Source organism: Schistocerca nitens, chromosome 2, assembly GCF_023898315.1.
Source record: "Schistocerca nitens isolate TAMUIC-IGC-003100 chromosome 2, iqSchNite1.1, whole genome shotgun sequence".
NCBI lineage: Eukaryota > Metazoa > Arthropoda > Insecta > Orthoptera > Acrididae > Schistocerca > Schistocerca nitens.
In genome coordinates, this window is record NC_064615.1 from 385,603,457 (window position 1) to 385,623,076 (window position 19,620).

General features: G+C 38.9%; 1 protein-coding gene across 5 annotated transcripts in view; it reads left to right on the forward strand.

Moving 5' to 3' along the window:
• The window catches only part of LOC126236235 (prominin-like protein), a 572,733-nt gene that overhangs the window by 289,997 nt on the left and 263,116 nt on the right, over positions 1-19,620 (forward strand). For all 5 annotated transcript variants that reach the window (XM_049945374.1, XM_049945376.1, XM_049945373.1 and 2 more), the window contains one exon: positions 7,594-7,714. In XM_049945374.1, the coding sequence (XP_049801331.1) occupies positions 7,594-7,714 (121 nt within the window). The remainder of the gene's footprint in view (positions 1-7,593; positions 7,715-19,620) is intronic.

Genomic DNA, 19,620 nt, shown 5'->3' on the forward strand with positions numbered 1-19,620 from the left:
TTGATGCCTCAAAACATGTCCTACCAACCGATCCCTTCTCCTAGTCAAGATGTGCCACAATCTTCTCTTCTCCCCAATCCTATTCAATACCTCCTCATTAGTTACGTGATCTACCCACCTTATCTTCAGCATTCTTCTGTAGCACCACATTCCGAAAGCTTCTATTATCTTCTTGTCCAAACTAGTTATCGTCCATGTTTCACTTCCATACATGGCTACACTCCATACAAATAGTTTCAGAAACGACTTCCTGACACTTAAATCTATACTCGATGTGAACAGATTTTTCTTCTTCAGAAACGCTTTCCTTGCCATTGCCAGTCTACATTTTATATCCTCTCTACTTCGACCATCATCAGTTATTTTGCTCCCCAAATAGCAAAACTCCTTTACTACTTTAAGTGTCTCATTTCCTAATCTAATTCCCTCAGCATCACCAGTTTTAATTTGACTACATTCCATTATCCTCGTTTTGCTTTTGTTGATGTTCATCTTATATCCTCCTTTCAAGACACTGTACATTCCGTTAAACTGTTCTTCCAAGTCCTTTGCTGTCTCTGACAAAATTACAATGTCATCGGCGAACCTCAAAGTTTTTACTTCTTCTCCATGAATTTTAATACCTACTCCGAATTTTTCTTTTGTTTCCTTTACTGCTTGCTCAATATACAGATTGAATAACATCGGGGAGAGTCTGCAACCCTGTCTCACTCCTTTTCCAACCACTGCTTCCCTTCCATGCCCCTCGACTCTTATAACTGCCATCTGGTTTCTTCCCATAACCCTCCCAATCTCCACAATATTCTTGTCAGACCTTCTGCACCCATCTCCCTACCATATGGCTCCTACCCCTGTGAACATCCCCGCTGCAAGCCTTGCCCAATTCACCCTCCTAACACCACCTATAACAGCCCTGTAACTGGCAAAACATATATTATCAAAGGGAGAGCCACCTGAAAAACAACACATCATACAGGCTGTTATGTAAGCACTGTTTGGCCTTCTACATTGGCATGACTACCACTAAATTATCAGTTAGTATGAATGGGCTTAAGCAGAGGGTGTACCCTGCAACTCACTATATGCTGTTGCAGAGCATTTGTGACCTCGGCACCTGTTTCATCACACGTGCCATCTTGATTCTTCCCCCAGACACCAGTATCTCAGAACTCTACAGGTGGGAGCTAACACTACATGTCATGGGTTCTTGCTACCCACGTGGCCTTAATTTATGTTAATTTTTCTCATGTCAGCATTTCTTCACTGTAATTACTCTTTGCTGCACTCCACTTTAGTTTTCTACATTTTTCATTGTCTTTCCTGTCTATTTTTCACCACCCCCCTCCCACCTCTGTTACATACAGTGCACTTAACTTTTCACTCTTATTAACTCATGCATGATGTTTAGGCAGTAATCTCTGTCTGCATGTTACCCTGTCTTCCGCCTTTAAGCTCTCAGGTTTTCAAATCTCATCCAATGCAGTCCCCAACAATCAGTCTTCTCATCGCGTAAGGCAAGTCTCCCCTGACTCATAGTTCTGGGCGACTTTCCCAAAATCTACCCCATTTCCTAGACCTCTCCAGTCCTTTTCCTTCACCCCTCTTCCTTCCACTTCAATCCTTCTGCTTCTCCGAAAGCTTGCCAATTATGACCATCTTTTATCTATGGAGGAGGAGCCATTGGCTCCGAAAGCTAGCAAATTGTGATACATTTTATTTTTGTACTCTTCTGCCACTGCTTGATGCTTTGATTTTTTTAAATCCATCCAATTACTTATATTGACTAAAAACTTAATTTAGTGACCTCAGAACCCATTTGATGACCCTAGAACAATTGCCATATGTTCACTATGTCCTTTAAAATACATATTCACTTCAGACCGGGTACTACATTCATAAGTACAGTAAATTTGGACCTCTGCATCTCAGTAATGCATAGTGATGTTCAATAAAGTTTCAAGGTTGTCCAAGAACATCAACTGAAGGAAACGTGGTAAAAAAATCCAACTATTTGCCATGAATAGTAATTATAGTAGTGGCCATCACCACAGTTGGTACTTTTGGTACCCGAAAATCATAGTTTTTTGGGCCTTTTCACAGGAACAGCCCTTGAACAAATTGTGCTTTTGTAAGCTGCATAATGTTCACACCTAATGCAAAAGAACCATCCAGTTTGCTGATGTTGCCTGGACTGGAGGAAGTGTGTAGTGTTCAAATTTTGACCGCTTTCTATAGGATAAGAATAGTATGCCTGCTCATTCGATAGGTACACAAAAGGTCGCTAGGCCAAGGGCTATCTGAAACAGATGACCTCCTATTTCTGTGATCAATAGGACTCTAGATATGACAGCCTGAAAAAAGCACATTTTTGCACTCAGCTCTTTGGAACATATTGGTGCCATGCTCTGTTGTGCGTGGACTAATAGACATGTTCCCTTCAACGTGGGCAGACTGTGTGTTGCACACTCAAAAGCTTCAGGAGGATGACTTTGATAGGGAGGTGAAGAGGGATATAAGCCTTGAGCCTATCATCTTAAATTTATGGTTGTATAGTTCAGACACAGTCTTGGACAGCAGTGCATAAATATTGTCTGAGAACTTCATAGGCTTTATTGATTGTGAATGTGTACCCTAACAAATATACAGACATTCACTTGTTAAAACTGACATAAGTATAATTTTCTGCACACAACCCAAGGAAAAGCCGCTATGTAATTGTGAGCAGCAACTAGGTAATTGTGAAATGTAAGCCTTTCCTAGCACATACTGCACTCAGATAATTCATGATAATGTGGCCAGATAAGTTAGTCAAAACCTCTGATATTTCGATAGGTAACCCCTTGTCATTTTCAAGGCACAAAATGGGAAAATATCTTAAAATGACAGGAAAGTGTTACCTTTCAAGATAATGGTGGTTTTAGACATTATCAGGCAACATTCCCTCGAGTTATTCAAAGAAGATGGTTAGTTGTTTGCCTGTTATATGAATCATAATTGCATTCTCTCACTATGATGTCAAACTAGTTGCTCATTGACAGCAAAAAATATAACATACCAACCATTTACACGATAGTCTTTCACATTATTCCTTGCTACCAGTAAGAAATTGTATGGAGTAGAAGCCGTTTGTCAAATAAGTATAATGATTTTGGTATGCGTTTGAAGTTAATTTTGTTGTGTATTACATTTTTACATATAATACCATCCATTTTGCACTAAAATGACAACATAGTACCCAATCTCAATGACCTTGTCATTAGACAATAGTCTTTTTTAGAAAAATTGTACTTGATGTCTTCACAAAGCTGCGACACTGCTCTTGCCTTTAGACATGACACAGAAGCCGTCGAACAGTGGACGCAATTTTGTCAGCATGTCTCTCATGTAGATGACTGATCAAAATGGGTTTTAAAATGTATTGTTCTCCACATAGATGTGAATGTCTAAAAGATGTACCATTGGCAAATCAACCTGATTGTTGCCCGCAGCCACACATTTTGGCAACGCAGATTTTTTTGCCTATTCTCTGCTGCCACTCTTATGCAAATGTCATTCTCTCCAAACTTCCCTATTGCTCCACCCCTCTGCATGGAAATGCCTTTCTACGTGAAATGGACTATAAATATATATGCCCTTTAGCTCATGTAGTTTTTATGGTCATAATTTGTTTACTTACAAAGTAATATTTCTCTTGTTTGTTGAGCAAGCGTGCAGTGGGGTCATTCAGTAACGCAAAAATTAAGTGATGTGCAAAAGGCTATGGGGTGTAGCATCAAATGCTTTCATGCAGATAACGTAATTTTTCAACAAGGTAGGCGCTTGTCGCCTTCTGATCCAACTTTGAAGAGCTGTAGTGTGAGCCAGTTGACACCAATTTATGTACTAGCTTACTAGAAAACTGCACATATCAAGAAGAGAGAGAGGCTGTTACTTTATTCCAGGGTATGTTGATTTCCAGAGCCTACAGGAAACAAAGATCTGGGCTTAACTGCCTGGATCCTCAGCCTCAAGGTGTGGTATGTGTTCTTGGGGTGGATGCATGCTTAGGCTAAATGGTTAGTGGTCAACATCTAGGAAACTTAAAACATACCTCAGTTAGATAGGGCTTACCCAGGACAGTGGGGTTCTGGGTGGATCCTTGCTCATGGGACCAAATTGGCTCACAATAAATCAAATCCAAAAACCTCCAGCAGACTTCAAATAACAGTAAAACTGCAAACAGTAACATGATATTGAGTGGGAATGATAAATTTATGATTACCAGTTAAAATTTATTTTATTTCAGTTACGCACATTAGACTTTTAAGCCTCCATTATCAGGTAGATCTAAGTGAATATATGTGTGTGCAGTCTTCATGACATTGGGGTAACCTGTGGTACTGTCTAGTGGTTGAAGAAAAAAGCAAAACTCTCATTTTAGTATATGGCTCATAGTTTTGTGAAGGTTTTTCATTGCAAACATGAACAAAAATATGAATGTAAAAATAAAAATACCTCTGGTGGTGACAGTCTTATTTTTCTGTCACACTGTATCACATACATCGTCACAACTACTCCATAACAGTGAAATGAACAAGGATAACATTTAGAAACTAATGTATCCTCCATTATTCTTATCATATGGTCAGATCTTGTGCAATACGGAATTGCATGTACTTGTTTTTTGTCTAAGTTTGCTCACAGGCCCATGTGCAGAGAACCAGATATTAATTTTCAAAAACATTTTATTTATATTTTCAAGTATTGAAAATGCAAAGAGAGCTATTCCTGCTTCTTACATGTTTGATGGAAAATCATTAATATATAACAATATCAAGAGTGGACCTAATACTGATCTCCTTGGTAGACCTGTAGGGGTAATTCTCTAGCCTGAAGCTGTTGCATCATTGTGTACGCTTCCCAAGTTTCTTTCTTAATTTGACGTTCATACTGGGATAGATGGAATGAAAACAAGGTACAAGCAAGATCTCTGGTATGGTGATATTTGACATTCTACATAAGAAAACTGTGAATTACCATATTTACTCGAATCTAAGCCGCACTTTTTTTCCGGTTTTTGTAATCCAAAAAACCGCCTGCAGCTTAGAATCGAGTGCAAAGTAAGCGGAAGTTCTGAAAAATGTTGGTAGGTGCCGCCACAACTAACTTCTGCCGTCAAATATGTGTAGCGCTACACAGGCATGCTTTGCAGGCACAAGGATAAATACGGGTGCCAAAACCTCTGCGTCAGTAAATAAATTTAAAAAAAAGGTGGAAGATGAGCTTTTTTCTCTGTCTCGAGTTTCGACCACTGCATTTTCATACATTATCCAACGAAGTAAATACAAATTCCGTATTGTCCATCTTCGAATGCAACATCATTTCAATGTACTACGAAAATCCGACTGGCAAGACTGTTTGGGATGTTTGTCAATATGGCCAACCCTACATTCTGAATTTTTTCCTCCCCGTGAGAAGAGATGGTTGCTAATAGGAACTTTTATGTATTGTGAATCACATGCAGTATTCTCTTCACCATAAGAATAATACGAATATAAACATTTTGCCATGTATTGTTTCGTGTTGGCTGCTATCTCATTTAAATCCTGTCTGCCTAATAAACTACGAAACTAGAGTGAGACAACAGCAAACGTGGAAGAACACACATATCATGTCATGTTTATATTCGTATTATTCTCATGCCTAATAGTGGTAGTACAGTCAGAAATGAAGCACGGCAACTGACTAGATTAGATGACTAATTTCTGTGCAGAATGTAATGTACTAAAGAGGCGTCTGCAAAGATTTTCAAACAGAAAAAAATTTTTGCTAAACTCTCATTCAGAATATCTTCTATCATACGCAATCTATTGTTTGGTTCTTGTTGATAATTATCGAAGAAAGCAGCAGTGTAAGTAACAACAAATAGCAGTCTCTTGCCATTGTTTCGCTAATGAGACGATTCCTCTCTTTTGTTTTTTAATTGTAAGCGGCGGTAGCGTGCACAAAAGCAAGCCATGCCACGAGCGGCGACAGGTCGTAAACACACATTATCAGAAGGCGACAAACAATGCATCACACAGTACAGTAATGCATTTTCAGCTTAGAGTGACGTAAACACATATAATAAATAGAACGGCATTTATCAGATCATCAAAGAAAAATAAGCAATCAATTCAAACCAGACGAAGCACGTGAAAAAGGAAGGATACCCGTATAAATACGGATGGAGCGCCTGACGCATAGCAATGGCTACCTGGTAAAGGTTAACTGCTAAGCCTATGACTCGAACCAAACTACTGTAGCTGTATCATCATTCATTCAACCTAAATTGTGTCTCATATTACAATGGACCAACTTTGTTTCGATTTGGAGGTGCAGCCTAAAACTTTTCTCTCCCCTTGAATTTCGAGTCTCAAATTTCAGGTGTGACTAAGATTCGGGAAATTTTTTTTTCCTTGATTTTGAGTCTCATTTTTCAGGTGCGGCTTAGATTCGAGTAAACACTTTCGTGGTTTTGACAATTCAAAGAAACTACCCATTGGCTTATACCTTAGTTTGAATGTTGCATAATCTGAAAAATAACACCTTCTTTGGAGAGACAGTTTTGTTATCCAAATTAAAGCTGAGTAAGCATCTTCTTGTGGTTTTTCCAGGTATAATTTTTTCACTACCTTTGAGAAAGTAGTTAACAAGATTGAGCATTAATAATTAAAATCTGTCATACCAGCATTCTTGTAAATGGGCCTGATAACCACCATATTTGTCTTTCTGGAATATACCCTGTATAGTGATGTACTCCATAAATGGGATGAACAAAATTTTAATAAATAACTTGAGATGTTACAGACTCCCACAAGTATTTTTGCTTACATTCCAAATTTTTTAGCAGAGTGTGGAGTAATTGTAATTCGGCTCTATGTATGTGGCATTGATATTGGTTCTAGCATATATTCTGTTACCATGTCTCAACAGTTTGCACCAGTATTCTGAGCTATCTGCAGAAAGTGTTTATTGTATATGTTGGCTACCTGACTTCTTTTAGTTATTATTTTTGTCTGTTTTCTGTAATACAATCCTCACATCCTTTAGCTTATTTCCCAGTTTCTCTTGTAACCAGTACCCAGGTAAATTTAATTTTGTTTCAGGTATCAGAATTCTTAATTGCAGAAATTTTACAGAGTAGTAGTGTATTTTTTAAAATAATCTTAATACAGCACAGTTTTTCATGTAATTTGGAATCAGTTCTACTTCTCTGTCCGTCCTGCCATTTTATACAGCTTCCTACTCCTTGCACATGGTATATATTTTGTTTTGTTTTGTAAATGCTTTTTTATGATTTATTAATACTGTATTTATTTTCTTCTTGAGAAAACAGCTAATAAGGATTGATAAAAATACAAATATAAATAAATCTCAATGTAGAATTTACATTTGTCACATTGTACACATGACCATAGTCAGCTTCTTGCAAAACTGTCTTGTAACTTTCTGGTGTCATTTTATTAACCACTCATAAATGTTTCCATAGTACCACTTTACTGTGATGAGGTAAGTTATTAAATATAGCTGGTCGTGCATCATGATCAGAGATGATGAAGTTCTTGCTTTCAGGTTCGGTGTTGTCTGTGCATTTGTTACAAATGCGTACATGGAAAATGGAATTAAAGCTTTGCCCAGGAAGTTAAATACTGCATTGGATGACTCTCAGCTGTATTTCACAAATACAAAACTGGTGAGGTTATCTGTAAATATGTAACAATTCCTTATCTTTTTCCTCCTCTAACTGACCGATGAGATTTTTCTTTTTTACATGCGTAAATTATGTAGATGTTATTTACTTACCTCTATTAAAGAATGACATTTAATGTTGATTAATTCATTTTCCTTGCAGACACTCCACATAGACCATAGTACAAAACTATATGTAGTAGTTTTGTGGATTGAAGCTTACAGAAAATGAAATGAAATAGCATGAATTAACGTATCTGTAAAAATATCTAAGTGAGATCTGTATGGTTAACAAGATAATCTATGTAGCTGTTATGTGTTCAGTTCCACAGGTTGTGTGTGAAACGTATACAGGAAATGAGACGTCTGTTAGATGGGTATTGTTGAGGTATTGTTGGGCTGTTTGTTTGTGGCTGTGAAAAGGTAATTTCAAACAGTGGAACGTCCAGGACGAATTAACTTCGTAATTGTGAAAAGGATAGATTACCACTCACCATACAGAGGTGAGTCACAGACAGGCACAATAAAAAGGCTGCTATACATTTAAGGTTTTAGCCAAAAGGCCTTCTTCTAAAGTAGAAAAAACATGCACATTTTCACGAGCGTGACTCACTCACACATGACTACTATCTCTGGCTGATGTTGCCAGACTGCAACTGTGCCTGATGGGAGCAGCAATCTGGTATGCATAAGAAGGTGACATGGGGCAGGGAGGAGGGGGGCTAACAGTGTAGGGGGTGGGGAAATGTGTAGTACTGTTTGTGGGAGGTATGTGGTAGGGACAGGGTAGGGCTATTAGGTGGAGTTAGGAGATTGGAGGTGGGGGGCAGGAAAGGAGCGAAGTAGATAATGGAAAAAGGAAGGAAAAAAAAAGACGACTAGTGAGTGTGCTGGTGGAGTAGAAGGCTGTGTGTAGTGCTGGAGTGGGAGCAGGGAACGGGATAGGTAGGTGTAGGGCAGGGACCAGTGAAGGTTGAGGACAAGGGGGTTACAGAAATGTAGGATATATTGCGAGGAGAGCTCCCACCTGCGCTTTTCAGAAAAGGTGGTGTTGATGGGAAGGATCCAGATAGCACAGACTGTGAAACAGTAGTAGAAGTTAAGCAAACTGTGATGGGCAGCATGTTCAGCAACTGAGAGACCAGCTGCCACTTTTCATATGCCCACATAGAAAGCAGCACAGTAGTTGCAGCTTAGTTTGTGGATCACATGTCTTCTTTCATCAGTAACCCTGCCTTTGATAGGATAGGGGAGGCCTCTGATGGCACTGGAGTTGGTGGTGGTGTAAGGATGTATGAGACAGGTCATGTATCTGGGTCTGTTATAGGAATGTTAGCCATGAGGCAAGAGGTTGCAAGTACAGATAGAGCATGGATGGATAAGGATAGCTACATCAATACCTCTGCCCATTTCAAGTGCACCAACCACCAGCATTATCTCCACTCTGACAGTTGCCACTCTTTCCATACCAAGAAGTCCCTTCCATGCAGCCTAGTCATATGCGGTCCCTGTCAAAATATTCCAATGTACACAGGCCTTCACAGACAGAAATTAACCTTCCAACCTTCTACAGTAACAGATCTCCTGTGCCACATGTCTCCAGTCACCTACCATATCTCACATACCCAAAAAAGCTCGGCCACAAAAGATTGCTCCCCTCATAACTCAGTACCACCCAGTACTGGAGCAACTGAATCATTCTCTGCCAGGATTTCAACCACCCATTAATTCTTCCACCACCACCTACTCCATCCAGTCACAGGCATCTCCCATCCTGTTAAAGGCAGGGCTACCTGTCAAAGCAGCCATTTGATCTACAGACTATCGTATTTACTCGAATCTAAGCCGCACTTTTTTTTCTCCAGTTATTGTAATCCAAAAAAGCGCCTGCGGCTTAGAATCGAGTGCAAAGCAAGCGGAAGTTCTGAAAAATGTTGGTGGGTGCCGCCACAACTAACTTCTGCCGTCGAATATATGTAGCGCTAAACAGGCATGCTTTGTAGGCACAAAGATAAATACTGGCACCAAATCCTCTGCAGTAAATAAATTTTAAAAAAGGTGGAAGACGAGATTTTTTCGCCGCCCCGAGTTTCTACCACTACATTTTCATACATTATCCAACGAAGTAAATACAAATTTCGTATTGTTCATCTTCGAATGTAGCAGCATTTCAATGTACTACGAAAATCCGACTGGCGAGACTGTTTGGGATGTTTGTCAATATGGCCAACTCCACTTGTCAATATAGCCAACTCTACGTTCTGAATTTTTTCCTACATGTGAGAAGAGGTGGTTGCTAGTTGCTGACAGGAACTTTTATGAATTGTGAATCACATGCAGTATTCTCTTCACCATAAGAATAATACGAATATAAACATTTTGCCATGTATTGTTTCATGTTTGCTGCTATCTCATTTAAATCCTGTCTGCCTAATAAACTACAAAACTAGAGTGAGACAACAGCAAACGCGGAAGAATATACATATCATGTCATGTTTATATTTGCATTATTCTTATGCCTACCAGTGATACAGTCAGAAATGAAGCACAGACATTGACTAGATATTTAAATCTAAGATGACTCTAATTTCTGTGCAGAATGTAATGTACTAGAGAAGTGCCTGCAAAGATTTTCAAATGGAGAAAAATTTTCGCTAAACTCCTGTTCAGAACATCTTCTATAATACGCAGTCTATTATTTGGTTCTTGTTGATCATTATCAAAGAAAGCAGCAGTGTAAGTAACAACAAATAGCAGTCTCTTGCCATTTTTTCGCTAATGATACAATTCCTCTCTCCTTCCCCCCCACCCCCACCCCCCACCCCCCACTCCCCCCCATTGTAAGCGGCAGTACCGCGCAAAAAAGCAAGCCATGCCGCGAGCGGCGACAGGCCGTAAACACGCACTATCAGAATGCGACAAACAATGCATCACACAGTACAGTAATGAATTTTCAGCTTAGAGTGACGTAAACACCTATAACAAAGAAACTGGCGCTTATCAGATCAAAGAAAAATGAGCACTCAATTCAAACCAGACGAAACACGTGAAAAAGGAAGGGTACCCGTATAAATACGGACAGAGCGCCTCACGCATAGCAATGGCTACCTGGTAAAGCTTAACTGCTAATCTTACGCCTCGAACCAAACTACTGTATCGTCATTCGTTCGATCTAAATTGTGTCTCATATTACAATGGACCAACTTTGTTTCGATTTGGAGATGCGGCCTAAAACTTTTCTCTCCTCTTGAATTTCGAGTCTCAAATTTCAGGTGCGGCTTAGATTCGGGAAAAATTTTTTTCCTTGATTTCGAGTCTAATTTTTCAGGTGCGGCTTAGATTTGAGTGCGGCTTAGATTCGAGTAAATACTGTAAGCTGCAACCAATGTGCTTCTCACTTAGTGGGCATTACGACTAACAAGTGTGTCAGCATAATGGCCACTGGCAAACTGTGGCCAAGAGACAGCAGGACCTCCCAGTTGCTGACTGTCCTGCTCAATACAGTTTGCTTTATTTCAGTTAATGTTTCACCGCCTGCACCATCAGGATCCTTCCTACCAACACCACCATTTCTGAATTGTGCTGGTGGGAACTCTCCCTACATTCCTGTAACCCCTATGGCCTCAGCCTTCGCTAGTCCCTGTCTTCTGCCTACCTATAAGGGGATAGGTAGGGGCCCTGCTCCCACCCAGGCACTACACAGCCTTCTACTCCACCAACACATCCACTGACCTTTTTCCCCTTCTGTATTTCTCTCCATTTCTGCTCCCCCCCTCCTTAAAACATCCTAGACTGCATCTAGCAGTCCTTCTCTGTCCTCACCACATAACGGCACACACCAAAAAGCAGTAATACCCCTTTCCCCACCCCTACCCTGCTAGCCCTCCTTTTCCCTGCCTCACACCTCCATATCATACAAGATTACACCTCCAGCACCGTGTACCCCGGGCAACAGTCTGTGATGATGGAACGGCAAAACAGTCCACACACTAGGTGACCGAACTAGATTGAATTTCTCTCACGGTCAAGAAAATCTGCAGAGGAAAATGAAAAGGCAAAAAGGTAATGGCTCTTATCAGAACCACCTGACAAGAGATATCGGAACTTGTGTCCATATCTTACAACTAAATGTTCAAGGCTTAAGCCGAGATAAATGTGAACAATTGAGTAGGACAGCTAAAGATAACCACATAGACATTATAGCATTGCAAGAGACACATACCGCAGATGAACCTCAACTCACAACTAGAGCAAGAATATATGGCTACAAAATTGTAGGAAATCTTCCATCTGACGTTTACGGATATGGTATATGTACAGAATGACATCCAAAACTACGAAGTGCTCGACTGGGCAGTGCAGGAAGATGTGGAATCCATGGTAATTGAAGAAGTCTCTGGAATAAAAATAATCACAGTCTACAAACCTCCTAATGTTACATGGCCCAACCCTCCCCTACCAACTATTGGGCATCCTGGAGTCTATGTTGGCGATTTTAATTCCCACCATTCGAACTGGGGGTACTAAACAAACAACGAAAATGGAGAGAGCTTATCCGAGTGGATTGAATACCTAGGGCTCCACTTGGCCTATGATGCTAAAGACCTGAAAACATTCCGATCTGCCCATTGGCAAAGTGAAACTAACCCAGATCTGTCCCTCATAACAACTGATGAAATGATGAATCCACTACCACATACTAAAAGGGTATTACCTGGTTTCCTCCGCGCACAACACCACCCAGTATTACTGAGCCTTGGAGTGCAACTCCCGCTGATTAGAGCCACACAGAAACCAAGATGTAATTTCAGAAAAGCAGACTGGACAACTTATGCCAAGGAAGTGGACTCACACATGCAATGGGTCCCACCCTCCGCAGAGAACTATACACGGTTTGTGGGTGTCCTTACTGGTTTGTGGGTGTCCTTACTGGTTTGTGGGTGTCCTTACTGGTTTGTGGGTGTCCTTACTGGTTTGTGGGTGTCCTTACTGGTTTGTGGGTGTCCTTACTGCAGCAGCAAAATGTAACATCCCTCGTGGCTATAGGAAAGAATACATCCCTAGTTGGAATCGAGAAGCTGAAATGCTTTATAACGAATTCCAAAGAACTGGAGATCCTGACATAGAAAACCAAATACTAAATGCCATTAATGAAGGCAGAAGGGAAAGATGAGAACATATAATAAAAAACCTGGACTTCACCCGATCTAGCAGGGAGGCATGGTCTCTCGTACACTAGTTGGGAACAGCAACACCCCTAATCAATAACAACCCTAAAATATCTCCTTCACAAGTAGCACTACAGATAAAACGATGGGCAGAAAATGTCCCAGTAGATGATATCTTCGAGAAAGAGATTAAAGCAGAGATTAAAACTATTGACAGCCAACTCGAAGAACATACGGATTTCTCTATTCCATTCACAGACTTGGAAATGAATAATGCGATAAAAACTCTTAAACTGAGGAAAGCTGCCGGTCTAGACGGAATATTCCCTGAATTCATCACACACCTGGCCCTATCCTCCTCCTGTGCATGGCTTAGACAATTCTACTTTGACATCATGAACACCAGCCGGGTGCCCTATCAGTTCAAGATAGCCAAAATCCTCACAATCTTAAAACCAGGAAAGCCACAGGATGACCCAGCTAGCTATCGGCCAATAGCCCCATTGAGCATTTGCTACAAGCTACTTGAAAACTGCTGTACAACAGAACATATGACTCCATAGATAGACTAATTCCTGCAGACCAGGCAGGATTTAGGAACAAACAGAGCTGCTGTGAACAAGTCCTTGCCTTAATCTCATACATTGAGTCAGCCTTTCAAAGGGCCCAAAAAAACTGTGTGGCTTTTGTGGACCTCTCGGCCGCCTATGATACCATCTGGATCGACGGACTCATACTCAAGCTGAAAAAAACGATCCCTTGCCACAAGACCACTAAGCTTCTGGAGAACATGTTGAAAAATCGCTACTTCAGAGTGAACATAGGTCAATCTACGAGTAAATCCTACTCATTAAACAATGGGCTCCCACAGGGATCAGTGTTGGCTCCCCTTCTCTTCAACCTATACACGAGCAACATGCCAACAGCTAAATCGCAAAAATTCTGCTATGCAGATGACATTGCTCAGAGCAAGACGTTCGAAGAGGGGGAAGCTACTCTGTCAACGGACCTTCACTTTCTTAATCAGTATTATACAAAATGGAGGCTCTGCCCAAATCCAAATAAAACTGAGGTAAGCGTATTCCACCTGAACAGTCATGAGGCAAGACGAGAGTTACAAGTAACATTGTGCAGTGAGCGATTGACACACAACAACCATCCAAAATATCTAGGAATTGCTCTTGACCTGTCACTAACCTATAAAAAACACTTAGAAATAACCAATCAAAAGATAAAAAATTGAAATAACATTAAGAAATCTGACTGGAACCTCCTGGGGAGCTCAAGCTAACACCCTACGCACTGCAGCTTTCTCTCTTGTTTACTCGGTGGCAGAATACTGTGCCCCAGTCTGGTACAAGAGCACACACATGAAGAAAATAGACGTCCAGCTTAATACCACCATGAGGATTGTCTCAGGAACTCTGCAATCAACTCCACTTCCCTGGCTTCATGCCCTTTGCAATATAGCTCCTCCCTCCCTCAGAAGGCAACAAGCAGCTATCCGAGAATGGAAGAAAACTAATGACCCCTCTGTCTCTGAAGATATACCTATCCGAAAAATATTGGATCATCTACCAACTACCCACCTAAAATCCAGGAAACCTATATGAGAAGACGACGTCCTCAAATTCCCAGAAAGGTATGACATAGCAAGTGAATGGAGGCAATACTGGTTTCTAAATAACCACCATTCTCTCACCACTGATTCTGATCCTTCGCTACCGGTGGAAGGAATGCAAATGCCCAGAAGAACTTGGTGCAGACTTAATCGTGTGAGAACTAAACCACGGCAGGTCTGACCCACAATGCGACCGTGGTGCAGAAGAACAAACAATCCCTCACCTGATCTTCGAATGTCTTGCAAAGAGGTTTGAAGGAGAATGGAGGAATATCATGAATGCTAATCCATGTACTGTTCAGTGGGTGACCTGCTTAGATGTGGACTTGTAATAGCTGTAGTGGCTGTCTCCCTAATCTTTCGCATATTGTTGTTTGCAGTCAATCATTTAATAATATATTTGTAATTTGTTTATTATATTAATTAATAATATGTGTGCAATTTTACTCTGTAGATGCCATACGCTAAATAAATAAACTGCCCTCTCAGGCACAGTTGCAGTCCAAAGTCCAGCCCCAGTGGCTAGAGACAGTGTGTGTGTGTGTGTGTGTGTGTGTGTGTGTGTGTGTTGTACTAGTGAGGAAGTAGGTGTTTTTCTGTACTTCAGGAGTCCTTTGGGCCAAAAGCTTAAGTGTGTAGCAGTCTTTTTGTTGTGCCTGTCTGCGACTCAGTGTCATCTCTAAATGGTGTGAAGCAATTCGTCCTTTTCATAATATTATTGAAAGATAATTGGTTATTTTGGTCTGGTAATACAAGAGTTTTATAAAAAACATAAACTATTGCCAATGGACGTGACTTAGTGTATCATGTGACCATCAGTATGTGGACTAGTAATATTGTAACATACATTTGGTGTATCGAAGGAAAATTCAGTCGACAAAACTAAAAATGTATGAGGGAAATGCTGCCACTACTAACTTTCTTCAGATGAAATCTTTATGCCCACCCTAAAAAAAGTAAAAAAAAAAAAAAAAAAAAAATTTGTTAATTGTTGTTGACTTACATTTATAGCATAATTTTAAAGAGGTACTGATGTGTAAGTAGCATCCAGAACCTGAAAATATCTCATAGAAATACTAAGCAATATCATCGCATTTTCAATAATATGTACTAACAAGCTGGGGGCACTTAATAACCAGCACAAAAAATTAAATAATGCAAACTTCATTAATTGTTGCTGATTTTTACTCACAATGTATTATTTAAAGAGATATTGATGTGTAAGGGAAGTCCTGGACTTGAAAAGTATGAATATGACATTCATTGTAGAAAGTGACATTTACTACTGAACTTAAATTGTTGGGTTAAGTTTAACTGGCAGAAGAATTCATTAATTTTTTTTCAGAATTTTAAAATATGAAGTAACTGACTAGATTACAACATTTTCAAAAGTTAGGCATAGAATACCCCACTCCCCTCGATATTGCGAGGATTGATAGTGCTTATAGACACACACAAAAGGAAAAGTTGATGACATTATTCTAGCTCTCAGAACTACTAGTTCCTTCCTTAAGGAGATGATAGGGATAGAATGGGGAAGGTTAACAAGGAAGGGCAGGTCCTTCGTACTCCAGGATATTATCTGTTTTCCTAGTGTTGCAATTTAAATTGTCACAGCGTACACGATAACCTGGTTAGTGTCCATTAACTGGTATCAGTGAACTGTACTTCAATGGAAACAATCTTGTATTACATATACCACTAACATATCAAAGAAATTCTAAATGCAAAGCTGTAATGTATGGATCTATTATTACAACCCTTTTTCTTGAAATACTCTTTTGTAGCAGTAATTTGCTTTTGTGGTTATAGTAAATGCCAGTTACCTTAACATTATACACATGCAGCAAGGTAATGTGGGAAGCATGAGAGTTTTATGGTGTGGGATATTTTCTGTTATAAGAAATCTTCTAGGCGAGAGTAGGTAGAATGGTGGTGGTGGTACAGATTTTAAATCAAAATCAGGAAGAGTCTCCCTGTTAAAAATATAAAGTCTGTGAATAAAAGCTACACTCTCATAGATGACTTTGTACCTATAAATGAAGCAAAAGAAGGTAGACTGCAGAAGGTTTATCACCCGAAACTTAGAATCTGATACCTCCACCACACCTAAAAATACTGTTAAATAGTTCTTGGTGACTTGAATAGCAAATTGGAAATGAAAAGTTGTTTAAGAATATTACAGGAGAATATCCAAACAGATCAGTCTGATCGGTATGTCCCTGTTGAAACTGATGTTCAGCCCTTTGGCAAGCCACCAAACAAGCCGAAACTAGGATTATCCGAATCTGTGTGAGTTTCAGCTGGATCACATAGCAATACGCAGAGGGGGATATCAAGGAGATTTTGAATGTCAAAATAAACAAAATAGGGACTTTGTTACATATTATCACCTCTGTACATTTAAAATTCAATCGTCTTATGTAAAATTAAAAAGAAATCATAAACCAGATATTAATCAGATACAATTCTATTAGAGGCAATATTACAAAATAAAGTAATAAACATTTTAGGAAGAATATGAAACAACTAGAAAAGTGACTGGCATGAACTCTGGGCACAAATTATGAAAGCAACACAAAAACAATGTGATTGGCCAAGAATGAAAATAAGAGAGGTTAGGACAAGGGGTGTAAAAAAAATCACTAGAACAAAGAGCTTAATATTGCAAAAAGTGGAAATGTTAAAAAAGCACACACACACACACACACACACACACACACACACACACACACAGAGACAACAAAGAACTGAAATATCGAAAGCAATGCAGAAATCAGAAAAGAACCTTTAAAAAAATCTTGGCTTATTGAAATACAAGAAAATTTCGCCAGAAAATTCTAGAAATTCTTAACGAGTTTCTTAAACTTGTAAATAAAGAACATCAAACATAAAGTATTTGTTTCAAAGATAAAAATGGTAAAATATGATTAAATAACAAGGAAAATTAAGAAATATGAGCAAACATTTTTAACATGCCCTTTAAACTATCCATTTCCAATAGTAAATCAAATTTTTCAGAATTACCAGGAAGTCTTGAGGAAAATTTCATGCCAATGGAGCTATTAGTGTATGACGCCATCAAAACATTAAAAAACAACCAGGCAGGTGGTAAAATGACTCATTTGTAGCAGAATTATTGAAATGGTCTGTACAAGTTGTACACTTGCTTTTGCTGGCTGAGGTGGCCAAGCGGTTCTAGGCGCTACAGTCTGGAACCGCGCGACCGCTACGGTCGCAGATTCGAATCCTGCCTCGGGCATGGATGTGTGTGATGTCCTTAGGTTAGTTAGGTTTAAGTAGTTCTAAGTTCTAGGGGACTGATGACCTCAGATGTTAAGTCCCATAATGCTCAGAGTAACTTTTTTTTTTTTGAAACTTACACTTGCTTTTGAGAAGAGTCAGAAAATAGAAAGGATTCCGGAAGAGTGGCAAATAAGATCAATCCACCCCCAAAAATAAAAAAAAATGTGTCTAACTAAAGTCATTATTTACCAGTGGCTTATAATATTAAAAATTCTCCTGAGCAGCCTTTAAGAAACCTTAGGTAAACAACTGGGAGAACTTTTAATGAAAAGGCCACTCCACTTGCTCTGTGGAATGGTTAGTCCACTACCAGTTTTGGATTTTTTTTTTTTTTTTTTTTTTTTTTTTTTTTTTTTTTTTTGTTAAGCGATTCTCAAAAGGGCAGTGGAGAAGTAATGTTAAAAAAATATAAGTACAAGCCTAGTAGATTTAAATCTTGCTTATGTAATGATGTTGAGAGAACGTAGTTATTTCAAGACCGTATAATTAATTACATTGTACAGTCATGAGATGACCTTATTCTCAAGACATCATTAGACAAACAAGATTTTAAATCTGCCAGACTTGTACTTTTATCATTTGGAAATTACTTTGCCACTGTCTACATGAGAATAGCTTAATAAAAAAGGCAAAACTAGTAATGAATTAAATAAAGTTCTACAGAGCAACTGGAGTGTCCTTTTCATTCATTAAAAAAAAAAAAAGAAGTTGTTGGGCACATGGAGAAAATTAGGGCAGTTTTCGAGAGTGAACATCCTGTGCATCACAGATTTTTAATTTAAAATTGATAATTCACCTCAGAATTGTAAACAGCAAACCTATAATATAATTCATTGATTTTAAGAAAGCATTTTGTGAAACGCTAACCAAGATAATATCTCAAGTAAAACATATGACAGAAGTATCTGAGCCATTAAAAATAAAAATTGATGGTTGATGTCAGTGTGCTATTTAATTGTACCGTGGAAAAAATGGTGAGAATTTGAATTAGTTAAAATTAACCACAAAACTGAACCAATAATTCTGGGAAGGAGTCAAATGGAATTGGGATAAACTTCCTTGTCACAGGAGATGATTTTGTGATATTTTCTGAAAATCTAACTGAAGCAGCTACTCAAATAAATCTTCTGGAAAGAATAGCCAGTAGAATTGGTCTCAGAATTCAACTGAAAAAGAAAGGTAATGATGAATACAAAAAATGCACCAAAACGCCGTAGAAACAGAAATAGCTAATAATAGAGATAGTAAATTTAAGTACGTTGGAGAAACCATACAGGGGAGCGCACCAGAAAAATGAACAATAGATGTAAGAGTTAATAAAATTGAAAAGGCATCTGGTTTAAATTAAAAACCTATGACAAGAAATGCATATACAGAAAAACGAAACTAAAGCACTATACGAGAATGATACCAGAATGATTATATGCTTGTGAATGTTCAGTGATGAGCTATAAAATGGACTGAGTAGATATGCTTGAAACATGGATTATTAGCAAAATAGTGGGTGTAATACATACTACAGATGGTTGTAAAATAAGAATTAATGAGGAGATCTGCAAAAATATACAGGAAAGTCATAAATAATGGCAATGTTAAGGTTAATCTTCTTTGGATATTTCTTCCAAATGAATGAGGACAGGTTAACAGAACAAATAGTTATGTATTTCCAAAAAGGTGTCATTTCTCGAAAAAGATATCAACAGTTGCATGAATAATGAAATACGGGGGAAAGGCCTCGAAAGAAATAACATAAAAAAAGGGAAATAAAGGGAAAACTCTATTAAGAATAAAATATTAAATTTTGGTGGCTTTCAA